General features: G+C 38.3%; 1 protein-coding gene across 1 annotated transcript in view; it reads right to left on the reverse strand.

The window, feature by feature from the left end:
- Window positions 1-576: 576 nt before the first annotated feature.
- Window positions 577-14,699, reverse strand: part of TMEM131 (transmembrane protein 131) — a 489,982-nt gene continuing 475,859 nt past the window's right edge. The window contains exons 39-41 of the mRNA XM_030201383.1: window positions 13,494-13,597; window positions 10,051-10,214; window positions 577-1,608 (exon numbers count right to left, since the gene is read on the reverse strand). Coding sequence (XP_030057243.1) covers window positions 1,315-1,608; window positions 10,051-10,214; window positions 13,494-13,597 — 562 coding nt within the window. The 3' untranslated portion in view covers window positions 577-1,314. The remainder of the gene's footprint in view (window positions 1,609-10,050; window positions 10,215-13,493; window positions 13,598-14,699) is intronic.

Consider the following 14,699-nt stretch of genomic DNA (forward strand, 5'->3'; position numbering starts at 1 on the left):
CTTAGTAAAAGGGCCCTATATTTTCCTCACTGTAAAAGCAAGGGGTCTGAATGGATACTCTCAAAACAATGATCTGTTCCTCCAGTATGGAGGAATATGTTTGAATATAAAACTTGTTTTATTCTTGACCTAATTTTACTTTTTCTATGCAGCTTCCTGAGAAAAGATGGCAAATTACCTTTAGATAAGAATTAATGTAACTCATGAAATCTGGGGTAGGGTGTGGACTTCTTTAATCAGCTGAGCAGAAAGTTCCTTAAAATGTAACAGTTAATTAGAAAGGAAAGGGAATGACCTAATCTGGTTTTTCAAAGCTTCACAAAGAGGAAAAACAAAACAAAAAAAATCAGGAGAGAACATTTCTCCCATCCCCTCCCAAAGCTTGCTATAAATTAACAAGCACAAACAAATATCTGTTTGAAACCCAAGTACTACTTGAGATAGCAAAAGACTCCTTTGATTTCAATGTCAAGTTTTGTTTTGTTTTTTTCTAAAGAGGATCAAGGGACAGTAATGAAGAAATTCTATATTGCAATGAAAGATTTTAAAAATTGTTTGCATTGAATACAACAAAGATTGAAAAAAAGCCTCATTTATTTTAAAATACAGCCCCAAATTGTTTTTGTATAAAGAAATACACACTGAATCTTGTTTAATTTACAAGATTTGGCAACAAGCATTTCAAGTGAACGTGCATTCAGATCTGCAAATTTACATTCTTGGAGTACACACACAGCCTGAAAAGAATGCTTTTTACATCTATGTGTACTGTACCTCACATTCTGGCAATCTGTTAAAGACAGCCTTTTGTAAAAAAATACTCTGCATTTTTAGCACAAAGTGCTTTTTAATTTTAGTTTAAATTAGGTGTATCAGGAGCATAATACTGCAAAAGAAAATGTTCTCTTTTAAAAACAAAAGCCTGATAATCAATTAAAACTGTTGTATGGCAGGGACACTTTACAAAGGTCAGCACCGTTTCCCAATTTATGACAATTTTTGTATGCTTTTGAATAAATAACCGGAAAATTCCAAAACATCTCTGTCATTATTTGGATTTTAGATTTACATTTGTTATCAAAAGAACCCTGTTTCAAGCACAACAGCAATCTCCTATTACTGCAATTGCAAAAAATACTTGAGGAAGCCAAAAAAACATGAATGACACTCAAAACTGCTGAGAAAGAGGAAAAGCAATGACAAAAGCAGTGACTCCTACAAAAATGATACTCCAAGAAATCAATGGCTTCCAAAGAATTTGATCATGATCAATGATGTGAATGTCTTCCTTTTCTGCTTTATTATCCATTAATTTTAATTTTCATGAGGGTAGTGTGAACTGGGCCAAGGATCTGAGCTTCTCCTTCCAATTGTAGGGCTCCATATTCGCCAAGGGTCATAAGTCTGTCCTCCTATATCATCAGATTGGCTGGAAGTAGCAGCTGCCGTGGCAGTAGATACAGGACTTTCACTGCCCATGAGATCAATGCCTGGTAGGCTGTTGGTTGGAGTGGTGAAAGAAAGAGTGCTGTTGAGGTTACTCGACCAAATAGAACTGCTGAATGGAGTGGTAGCTGACCATAGTCCACTGGTGTTGCCAAGTATGGACTGTAACAAAAAAAAAAGAAAAAAAAGAAAACACACAGTCTGAGAAAAATCAAGCATTATGTTTTGCTGAAGAATCAAGGTTCATAATTTATATAATAGCTCTATCAGTGGATTTAATTTATATTTTTGTTCTTTAAATAGAATTTATTAGAAAAAGCAACAGAATTAGAAGAGTGCTAGAATCTATGAATGCAACTGCAAAGAGGAGGCATCAAGAATGCAACTGCAAAGAACTTAGGCATTAGGACAGGAAAGATATAGAGATATTTTTATAAAGGCATGCTAGCATTAAACGATAACGCACCAATACATTCCTATGTATTTTGGAACCCCGCCATCTTGTATGGTGCGAGTGGTATCCCAGGTGATCCAGATTGGCCGGTAAAGTGTGGGGGATTGTATAGTTTGAGTCATTTGTGGTATGCAATGTATGAGAATGTAATGATTATGGGATATTGTTGTTTGATTGTAATGTTGTAGGTGGTGACCCCTGATGACGCTTCCGATATCGAAACACAGGCTGTGTAGGGTCTAATGAGCCAAACACATGCAGTGAATCATGATTATTATTTAAAGGAAGATGAAACTTAAATAGTATCGAGATAGGGCACCAAGCAACTACGGTGGAGAATTACACTGAATTGAATATATTTGTTGTGGACACCGGTGGAAGATTAACAGAGTCGAGGAATTGTTACAACCAGGAAGGATGGTATCACTACATGAAAATGCATGATAACTTTTGTAACGATTGACATACTAGTAAAGCTGCATGTGATTAAATCCACGGGACAGTTTGATTCAAGGACTTGGTTTCTATAGATATATGTTAACTCTGTTATAAGAAATACTCAGCTTGCTGATGTGTCGATATGTCCTGATTAGAGCTGTGTGATCTCCCTGTTTTTGTAATGGGTGCCACGTAATTCTGAAAGTTTAAATTGAGGGGATACTTGTTGTAATGTATATGGGTATGTGTGGATTGTATGCATGTGATGTTGGGGGAGTATGAGGTGTGGTGTGTATGAGTGAGTTCATGGGTCTAAGAGAATTATTGTCAAATAATAATTTATAATAAATCAGAGATTGAGTAATAGTTGTCAGAGATTTTGTAGTAATACATTCCTATGGGCGCATTAGCGTTTAACGCGTGTCAACCATTAAGGCACGTTAAAAACGCTAACGCGCCTATAGTGCACCTTAGTAAACATACTCCATAAGATGGTTGGATTACATGACAAATTATTGGGTTCACTTAGATTTCAACCAAAAGTTGTACCTGCAGTTAAAAAGGGTTATAAGTACAACCCTGTCTGCCCCCACCTCGCCCCATTTCCTGCAACCGTTGTTCTCAAAGTTCTGTGGCAGTGATGTTGCACTTTCAAAAATGTCCATACTGTATTAACTTTTAAAAAATGTTTAAAAAGTAATTTTCTGACCTTTGTGTATCGAGTTACTAAAATTGACCCCCATTAAGTGTGACAACTCTGAAGATCTCTTATCCAAGACAGTTCCCCCCCCCCCCCCAATCATTTGAACTCTACCATCTCAGACAGATGAGTATACAAAAACTTCTTTACATGTCTGACCACAAAGTTTTGTAATAACACATAGCTACCATTATTACTGTTATTAATTGAATAACTGGTCTTCTATGTTCCTTGTGCAACCTAAAGGTAGGCCCTGGCGGGTGTGATTTTGTGGACTGGGGAAGGGGGTCATCAAGGCCGGAAGGGAGGAACTTGATTTGGAGGGAGCACTGGGGAGATGAGGGTTTGCAGAATTGAGGGGGAGGGAATTGGCTGCCTTGCCAGTCTCTTTAACTGCTCGAGAGCATTGGGCCTGGTTTAGCAGCCTGATGTTCCCAGTGTGAACACCACCACCACCACTTGCGAGGTTGATAGCAAGCAGTGCTATTCATATATTGTTGGAGTGACTAAACCCGCAGTGCTGAGCTAACTCAGATTTGTCACTCCCATGGGAAACTAAGGTGCAGTTAAAACCTTATACCCCCCCCCCCCCCCCCAAATGCTGGCACCCTCCTTATAGAATTACCTCCTTAACATACACAAAAACCCCCAAATAGGAAGCACTTCCCAGGATCCTCAGCCAGCAGGAATAAAAACCAAATTGTTGCTGTGATCAGAAAAGCAATGATTCTGAAACTGATGCTACAATCCACTACAGAATGAATGACCTAGTATATTTCCAGAATTTTGGGGAGAGGCTTAGCTAACCTTTAAGACCACAGCATTTTTCAGAGTATTATTCTGAGTTATTTTATAGCTAACTTCAATACATTACATAAAACCTAGAGTAAAGATAGACAGACAGGAGTTCAGGGGCCATACACGGAGCCAAAGAAAATTATTTAGTAATAGCAGCATTTATGTTACTGTGGTAGAAAAATAATTAGCCAAGAGTCAGGCATTTAAACTAGAGAATGAAAATGGCAAATGGAAGCTAATAGATTCAGTATGTCACTCTCAAACACATGGAGATAGCAAGGGAGGGGACATATAAGTCAGCTCAATATTCCACATTTCAACAGGATAAAAGAGGGGACTAGGTATGATGATTCACAAAGTATAAACAAGCCAAGGCAAACAGATGGAATGGAATAAGAAATTCCACACCTTCAAATTCAAGTGGTAAAAAAGAACGCAAATATTGTTGCTACTAAAGAGGCATGGCTACAGGGCTATAATTTACATACTAATTTATATCCTACTTCCCTGATACTTGGAGAATATCCAAAGCAGTTTGTAGATTTATATACACACACATATATACACAGAAGAAAAAGCATGACAGATGAACCAAAATAATATTAGGCTTCAAAATCCTGCCCAACAGATGTCTACATCATGTCACATTAGCCCCCCCCCCCCAAAAAAAAAAACAAAAAAAAAAAACAAAACCTCTCTCTAGGAAGGATAACATAAAAAAAAGAGGAAGTAGCAGCAGCTTTTTATGTTAAGAAAATATATTTATATCTACATCTTTCTTAAAGCCATTGAAATAAAGGAAGAATGGAAAACGGAGGCAGCATTGTGAATCATCTTGGAAAGGGGAGATAGCAAGACCATCTATTATTAACTGCACAAAGGGACATTCAAAAGAAAGGGAACAAGGGGGGAGAGAGGTGATATTGGTGGGAAACTATAATCTACCAGATGTGGACAGTATCCTATAGAAGGAAAGCACATCGATATAAGATAACTGTCACCAAAAAACTGCAGGACACAGAACACTGTCCATCACCAAAAACATTTATTCACCACACATTAAAAACCCGAAACAGCCATTTTTTTGTCCACTTCTGGGCTGTGTCAGGGGCTCATTTATAACTATTAATATATGAACACAAGTTAATAAAATCATAAAAACATACAAATATGGGGATCATTTTCAAACAGAAAAACATCCAGAAGTGGTACAAAGTGGCAGATGGGCATTTTTCTTGCTAAAATGTCCAAATCAGTATTTTCAAAACCCATTTTTAAGACAGTTTTCAATGAAGTGTGTCTTAATCACAAGGGGGCATATGTTGGGGGTGGGTATTGGGCGTTCCCAAACTTTGATGTTTTCCTGCCATAATGGAACAAAGCAAAACCTCCAGGACTAAAAGTTTGGTCTAGACCTGTTTCAATCACGATTGCCAAAAAAAGGTGCCCTAGATGAACAAATGACCAATATTGGGATTAAGGCATGATCCCCCCCCCCCTTAACCTCCTAGTGGTCACTGACCCTCCTCCTAAAGATGTGAAAGAATCAGTACATAACAGCCTCTATGACGGCTTCAGATGTTATGGCCACTTCTATTAGAGCAATAAGCAGGTCCTTGGAGTAGCTTAGCAGTCGGTGCAGTGCACTGTAGAGAAGGGGACCCAGTACCATAACCTACTTTTACTGGTACACTTGTAGTGGATAGTGTGATCCTTCCAAAGCCCACCAAAAACCTACTGTACCTAGATATAGGTGACACCTGCAAACATAAAGGCTATTATAGTGGTGTACAATTGGGTACGGGAGGGCTCCCCATACAATATAAGGGGGTAACGGTGAGATATGTACCTAGGACCTTTTATGTGAAATCCACTGCAGTGTCTCCTAGGGTGCTCCACTGCTCTGCTGGGATGTCTGTGGCCAGTCTACTAAGAATGCTGACCCGCCATACATCCCAATGGCTTGATTTTGTGTGTTTTTCACTTGAATGCTTTTTTCCCGAAAATGGTCCATAAAGATGGACGCACTGAGCACAAAAACATCTAGCAAATGGCCATTTTCACACTGGTTTTTTGTATGTTTTCCGCAAAAAGTTTAAAATCGGATTTAGATATATTGAAATGCCCCTCTTTATCTCATTCCAGATCAATTGGAAGACAAAATAAAATGCTTCCACACAAAAATAACAATATGAACAAGAGGTGGAATGGAGAGTCAATACACCTAAGCAAAGATTTTTAGTGGTGTCATCTACTTAGTTCAAAGCTAGGGGGTCTTTTACTAAAGATTAGCTTGCGTTATATGTAGCAGGTCCCATAGGAATAACATGAACCCTGCTGCAGATAACTCGAGCTAATCTTTAGTAAAAGACCCTCTAAGACAAGACAATAAGCCATACTTTTCAAGTGCTCAGATGAACATCACCTGATCATCTGTGCTTAATATGTAAGGTATCTCTAAAAAAGTAAAAGCAAAGTCAAAAACACCAGGAAACAGTACGTGGCCATAGTGAATCTGGATATGCTGTCTCACTCACTCATTACAACAGCCTAAAAAACTTGAATAAAACCATATATAACAGCTCAGAATTAAAAGATTCTTATGCAAGAAGCATTTAAACACTAAAGTCACTTAAGAAATCCATTTTGAGGAGTAAAAAATGCTCATGCTGGCTCAAAAAAGCTTTAGTGTTTAAATTCTTCTGGCATCAAGATCTTTTAGTTCCAAGTTATTTATGGTTTTATTCAAGCTGATCTCTGACCCGTTTAGCAGCTGAGATAAATGAGCAAGACAGACAGCATCTACAGATATACCACGTTCATCACATGCTATATGCAGGAGAAAGTGCTGGTAGGTGTTTTTGACTTCTTTCTTTTAGAGATGTCTTATCTGACCTACATATTAAGTACAGATAGTCAATAGTTTCATATTTTAAGGATGATGTTCACTGAGCACTTGAAAAATATGGCTATTTTATAAAAATAAATTTAAAAAATCTTTGAACTAACCTCTTGTGCATATTATGTTTATGTGGAAGCATTATGTCGTCTTCCAATTGATTTGGAATGAAATATAAGGCCCTGTTTACTAAGGTGCACTAGTGTTTTTAGTGTGTGCTAACGCTAGAGACACCCATAGGTGTCATACCTATCCATATGTTAACCATCTCTCTGACCTCATGTGCAACTTTCTTTAAATTAGTCACCTTACTTTCTAACTCTTCTTACACTCTTACCTATCTATATGTTCCATCTTTGCTTATACCCTTCACTATCAATTAAAACGTTCTATTACGTATTGTGTTGACATTGTAATAGTATACTATGCCATACTTTGTATTGTTATTTGAATATTTTTACTGCTGTAATTGTCTATTGCTCATGTTTGAGTTATTCTTACTGTACACCACCTTGAGTGAATTCCTTCAAAATGGCAATAAGTAAATCTTAACAATAAATAAATATGGGTGTCTCTAGGATTAGCATGGCTAAAAACATTAGCACGCCCACAGCACAGCTTAGTAAACAGGGCCCATAGTCTTAATATTCTGTATATATGTAAGAAATTCTCTAAGGTGATATCATTTGTTTTATTATCTGTATGTTTTCATGATTGTATTAACTTGTGTTAATGTATATATTAACAGTTATTAATGATGCCCTGATGCAGCCCAGAAGTGGGTGAAACTTGGCAGCTTTATTCTTTTAATGTGTTCTTTATGTGGTGAATAAATGCTTTTTGTGATGGACAATTTTCTGTGCCCTGCTTCTTTTTGGTGATGGATATCTTGTATCGATCTGCTTTCTTCTGCTTTCATTCTGGATTTTGTGGATCGACTGCCTTGCTGTTTTTTTTGAAGTATCCTACATGCAGAATTGATAGAAGTAAAATTAAGCCAGGTGGTGAGGAACACTATTAGACCTAGTATTCACAAATAATAAAAGAATCTCTAATGTTCTGGTAGATGTCTGCCTGAACACCAGTCATCAAATGGAACAGCTCGATAAAATGGCCAAGGTTGCAGGGAAATCACATGGAAATCAAAGCCATGAAATTCAAAAGTATCAACTCTGGTGAAATAAATGAAGCAAATGAGAGAAGACAGGTGAAGTGGATGGACTTATGGGCTAAACTAAAAGGTAATATAATAGGGTGAAGAAAGCTTTATGTAAAGAAAGTATATGCAAAGACGACAAAAAGGAAACTGATATAGTTTTCTAAAGAGGTGGGCGAAAAAAAATAAAGGCCAAAAGGTAAACTGAAAAAAATACTCAGGATCTCAGGAAGATGAGAACAGGAAAAATATCTGGTAAAGCTAAACAAAGAAACATTAAGATTGTACAGCATAAGTAGAAAATATGATTGTTAGAGTTAAAACGAGATAGCAAGACTTTTTCAGGTATGTAAAATGAGTAATGCTTCAGGTGCAACTTCTAAGATTAAAAGGTGACAAAATCAATATATGGAAGGCATCAAAGTGGATGTCGCCATGGGTTCAGACAAGAAACCTTCTAGGATACAAAAGGGGCTCAGAGAGATCTGACAGATCCCCTGAAAGACCTAATCTTTAGAGATGGGATTGGTTCCATGGAGAGGCAGCTGTGGTAAAAAAAAGTCAAAATAGAGATGGTTGGAAACTACTGGCCAGTCACACCCTTTCCTCAGAGACAGGAACATTAGAAAGGGAATGGGGCTTGATATACCACCTCTCTGTGGTTTTTGCAACTACATTCAAAGCCGTTTACATAGTATATACAGGTACTTATTTGTAACTGGGGCAATGGAGGGTTAAGTGACTTACCCAGAGTCACAAGGAGCTGCAGTGGGAACCCAGTTCCCCAGGATCAAAGTCCGCTGCACTAACCACTAGGCTATTCCTCCACTCTGAGAGAAATGATAGTATCGTCCAATGGGTGGTAAGATTCATGGCAGGATGGCTGTACTAGAGGCAGATTGGAATCTGATTTTATTCGATGGGGTGATTACAGAATTAGATCCAATATATGCACTGAATGCAGTTTACCTGGATTTCAGCAAAGCGTTTGATACTGTTCTGTACTAGAAGCTCATTAATAAACTGAGCATCCTGGGAATGGGTCCCAAAGTGGTAAACCGCTTGGATATTAGTTGAGTAATGAACAAGAGTTAATGGTAAACTGAATTTACATTGAGGCAAGAAAGGTCAAGTGGAGGAATAGCCTAGTGGTTACAGCAGTAGACTAAAAAGCAGGAGTCAGCATTCAAATCCCACTGGCACTCCTTGTGACCTGGTGCAAGTCACTTAACTCTCAGGTACAAACTGAGCAGTTTAATAAATAAATACTATGCCTGTATATATCTTGCCTTAATCTGCTATCAAAAAGACAAGAGACAAATGTCTAAAAAAAATTAGAAAAGAGTGCCTCAGGGGCTAGCCCTGTTCAACTTATTTTGTGAATATTGTGGAGGGAATTAGAAAGAAAATTTGTCTTTGTTGAAAACACAGATCTGCTACAGAATGCAGAGTTGGTATTGTAAAGTAGATGTTGGAGATTTCAAAATTATAGCTGTGTTGTTGCCTGGTCCTAACCCTTTACGATATTGGTATTTTTACCAGCAGAGAAAAAATGATCTTGGTGAAATTATTTGAAAGTTGTGTTATGTCATACTTTCTAATATTCACTTGCACGAAATAAGCTTGAAGCAGATTATACAATTGGCCCATTATACATGCATACTACTACAGTATATTACTGTCAATTGCATTATTTGGCTCTGTAAACATCTTAGAACAGCTATTTCAAGAAGGCAGTATATACATTCTTAAAAATTAATAGCTAGGTTCTTCATTGTCTGCCAGTATGTAAGAAATATACTAAAGCCTCTATTGTATTATTGCAATCTTGTGACTGAAATCCTAGATGAGGATCACTGTAAACTACAAGCATGTAGCATAATACAAACCTGTCGTGTAAACACTTTTTGCTGCAAGATGTCACCCACTAAGCTGGCTAATGCTTTGTAAATACTCCAAGTCATAAGCTACCCCTTGCACATTAAGCCTACCTGTATGATACATCCAAGATTTCATATGACCCCTATCATCACTGTCTTGCTCAGTGTTAATAACTGGAATGGATGATTTTATGATTCAGAGGGAAGAGTGGACAATTTCTGCAAGATAACTTTACAATTGATCTATACCAAAAAATTATAAATTGTCTTTGTACGAACCGTAGTTACATGTGTAGGGGAACTTGAACTTGTTGGCCAAGAGGGGAGGGAATCTGTGGCTGAAGGATCCCAAATGGATGACGCAACATTACCATACTCAGTCCAATTCTGTTGGGAATCCTGACTGTATGCAGATCGAGAAATCCCAAGTTTACTGAAGACCTCTGTAAGAAGAACAGAAAAATGTCTGAAGTTCATTATATCTTGTTTGAAAGATATATATTAGGAAAAAAACAATTGAGGAAATGGTAGGTTACAACTTCTTGTATTCTTGATAGAATATATTTTAATATCACCCCTACAAAAAAATAAAGGCTAAAAACATAATTATATGTCATACCCATTAGCAACAAACAGCAACTTGAAGCCTTAAATCAAGGAAAATATTTTTAATGGTTCCCAAACACAGGACCCAAAATGAGGTCACATCAGTGAATGGGGGGAGGTCACAGAAATAGGACTACTCCCTCTTCCTCCAGACCTCTATTGTGACCTATGCTCAACAGTGGCAGTCAACATGGGTTCTGAGAGTCAATGAATTTCTATAGACCCTGTGTGGGCTTCTTGTTAGATTGGAAACCCATGCAGAGTACCAAGGTCTGTGAGTGCACATTGAAATACAAGGCCCTGTGCCAACTACTGCTATTGTTGCCACCATTTTTGCCTTCATGTTTTAAGTGGAGGAAGTAGGGAGAGGAGGAAAATAGAGGTCTACTATTTTGCTTTCACTATTACTTGGAGTCTCAAAAAAATTTTTTTTTTAAAGTTTAAAATGGAGTCATACTGGATACGTTTGGGAAGCAATAATTTACGTTCATAACAGTTTAAATGCTTAGTTTCAATTTCCAGTCCCTCTAAATAGATACATTTTGCTTATGTGTTTCCCTGTATGACCAAAATGTATCCATTTAGTTAAAAAAAAAAATGGACAGGCCCAATGATATCTGAAGAATGGTGATATTCAACTGCTTTACAAATAACTTAGCCATTTAAGCCAGACTGCAGAAAAAGCAAAGACAAAGCTGTAAGGATAATTTATCTGTATAATTTTATCTGGGTGTACTTCAATGATCTGGCTTAAATTGACAGGATTACTGAAAATACAAAATTATACAGATAGTTATCTGTATAAAACTGCATACATTTGGCAGTCAGCTGAACGTCTACCTCATCATGAAATGCAGCAACAAATATGAAAAATCAGAGACCCTGAAGGAAGACAAGTCTTCTCCCAGTATCACAGCTTTAACCACAGGGAAACAATAATTGCTTTCCATCAGATAAGAAAAGCATGGAAAACATTTATTTTATTTGTTACATTTATATCCCACATTTTCCCTCCTACAAACTTAGAGAAAAATATAACCCCGTGTTGCAAACGCTAAACAGAGAGCCAGAGGAGCAGGCTAGTGATTACAGCAAGCGGCTGAGAAGCCAGAGTTCAAATCCCACTGATTCTCCTTGGAAAGTCGATTGCTTCAGGTACAAACTTAGGGGTCCTTTTAAAAAGTTGCGGTAATAAGAGGCCTTAGTGTGTCCTTACATTGGTCTTTCTCATGTACTAAGGCTATTTTTACCGCCTGGAAAACGGTCGATTTTACATTTTCCCAATTAGCTGTCATTAGAATGCAGTCATTAACAAGTCAGTGTATGAGCCCTTACCACCACCCATTTTGTAGGCAATTTAAGGACTCATGTGTTAATCCCATGCTAATCAGTTAGCGTGGTAACGTGGCTGTGCCAACTGATTTGCAGTGTCATGCCCACTCCTTGCTCCCCCAGACACACCCCTCCAAGGTAGATTCAGAAGTAATTTTTAGTGCGTGGTTTGCACACACACATTGGGATTTCACCACAGGATGCCTCAGCGCATCCCACAGTAAGCCCTTTCAAGTTGCAGTAAGTGTGCACTAGCACTTATTGCAGCTTAAAGGACCCCTTAGATTGTAAGCCTCCTGGGGAAAATACCTATTACTGTACCTAAATGTAACTTGCCTTTCAATACCCTGAAAAGATGTGAGCTAAATCCAAAATAAAATAACACAAAAACCTAAAAGAGAAGAGAACTAACTGAAAAAGATAATGAAAAAACAGGGTAAGTCATATACTAAGACTGGTCTTCTACAGATATATCAGTGGTAAAAAAAAAAAATCACTTGGCTCTTTCTACTCATTTTCCTGTAGGTTTAACATTCTCTGAAATGTGGGAACATTCAGTCTCTGCTCCGCCTATACACACAACCAAAGAACCCCAGGTGAAACAAAGGTTGAACATTTCCAGAATTCAGAAACTGTTACACCTACATGAAAATGAAAATAATACTTTGGACAGTGGTAGGAACATGGTTGAGAGGTTGAGTAAAAGGCATGGGAGTGGGTGCCTTGGTGTTGGTTTATGTATGGGAACTTAACTGTGCTTATCTACTCTTAATAGTAGAGAACCAATCAAGACGCAGGCAAAACTGGTTTGGATAAGGATTGACAGCCTGCTGTCGTTAGTATGGATGAAAGTTGAAAAATATAGCTTCAACTATAGCAGTGCAGATAAGTGACATAGCATAATTGGTGGACCAACCTGTTTACTGCCATCATCATCTACCTTACTCTTAAAATAGACAACTCTTGTAATTGATAAAAACAGCATGAGTGGGGTGCTGGTGATAGGTATTGAGTTTTGGTCATATATATTATTTTTGTTCCATTGTTTTAGGACATTTACTTATTTTTGATGTTTTTTTTCTGAGAGGGGAAAAAGTGATTTTAGCCACAGGATATCATTTTGTTCAGCACTGACCTATGTCTATGGAAGATAGACTTGGGTATACAACTTACTTCTCTACCTTTTTAAATTTTTAATTATTTTGGTTTAGCTGTTTGATGTTGGTTTTGTGTTTAACATGGGCTTATACTTTTCTTTAGCTGGACCTAGTCTCCAAGCTGTGTGCTTTTTTTAATCCTTGCTTGACTAATATAAATAAACTTCTACTTCAGTTCACAAAGTTGATTTCCAGTGGCGTACCGAGGGCAGGGCACTGGGGGCGGTTTGCCCCGGCGGCTGCACACTGCAGGCGGGGTATAGAGAGCAACCGTGCGGCTGTCAGCTCTGCCGGTTCCCTGCTCCTTCTGATGTAACTTCCTGTTCAGGGGCAGAGGGAGCAGGGAACCGGCGGAGACGACAGCCGAACAGCTGCTCCCAGCACCCTAGGTGGTAAGAGCAATGCACTGTGTGTGTGGGGGGAGGGGGGGGGGAGGGAGAGAGAGAGAGGAATGACGACGCTGCACCTGGGAGGGGGTGTACAGCAGCAATCCGCCCCGAGTGGCAGCTGACCAAGGAACAACACTGCTGATTTCTGTTTACCTAAATATTTTGATTCTACTACCAGTCATTTTTTCAAGCACACAATGAAACAGCTACAATATACTTCACTACTCAAAAATCTCACCTCCAGTTAGGTTAAAGGAATTACTGGATCCAAATGCCGAGAATGAATTCAAAGGTACAAAGTCAGGGCTGTTTGGACTGCTGATAGGACTCCACAAACCAGAGCTAAACAAAGAAAAGTAACATTGTTACACAAAACTTTACTTGACCTAAGTATTAATACAGTTGAACAATATAAAATTTCATCATAAACATAAGCAACGCCAATGCCTAAGTGGTAATATGCAGATTGTTCACTTTTAAGAGGTATCAACCAGCTGATTTTTCAGGTGTGTTTGTGCAGGGGAGGGGGTAGAACTAATTCATCTCTACTTCAAACCTATTGTCCATGGCTTTTTCATAGGTAACTTTTACTTCCTCCAGATTCAACAATTAATCTGGCTCATTATCTGCTGTAAGTTTTTGATATGTCTAACACTATGGTTTCCAAACCTGTCCTGAGGGACTCCCACCCAACAGAGTTTTCAGATATCAATGCCGAACATGCATGAAGATAACACTTACTTGTAAAGGAGGCAGTGCATACAAATCTCTCTGACACAGATGCAGCTAGGTGGAGGTGGGAGTGGCTGTTCCCCAAACAGATTTTGAATAAAATGGCACCTAAGCAGATCAATCCTTCAGCTTTACACCAATGCCTATTTTACAAAAGGTCTGCTCCACCTGACATCAAAACCTGGCTATGCTTCTGTTCTCTGACCCATATTAATTGTAGATATCCTGAAAACCCAACCTAGCTTTTCAGAAGACCAATTTGAGATTCTGCTTCCACAAGTGGAGGAGAGGAGGGACAGGGGAGATATGATGCAGACATTCAAATATATGAAAGGTATTAATATAGAAACAAATATTTTCCAGAGAAGGGAAAATGGTAACACCAGAGGACATGTATTGAGGTTGCAGGGAGGTAGACTAAGAAGCAATGTCAGAAATTGTTTTTCACGGAGATGGTGGATGCCTGGAATAACCTCCCAAGGGAGGTAGTGTTGAAAAAAAACAGTGGAGAAATTCAAAAAGGCGTGGAATGAACAAAGAATCTCTAATTAGGAAATGAATGGTATAAAAAACAAAACTTATAGGGTTACATATATGTTTGCATGTCAAAGGGTGCTTAGATGGCAATTCTGGCTGTATCAACTAAGGCCGGTGCTGCGCTGACTTGTACTGTCCGAGTCCTGCCTATAGTAATCCGGTTAGGATGGGCTAA

This window comes from Microcaecilia unicolor, chromosome 4 (assembly GCF_901765095.1).
Source record: "Microcaecilia unicolor chromosome 4, aMicUni1.1, whole genome shotgun sequence".
NCBI classification, from domain to species: Eukaryota; Metazoa; Chordata; class Amphibia; order Gymnophiona; family Siphonopidae; genus Microcaecilia; species Microcaecilia unicolor.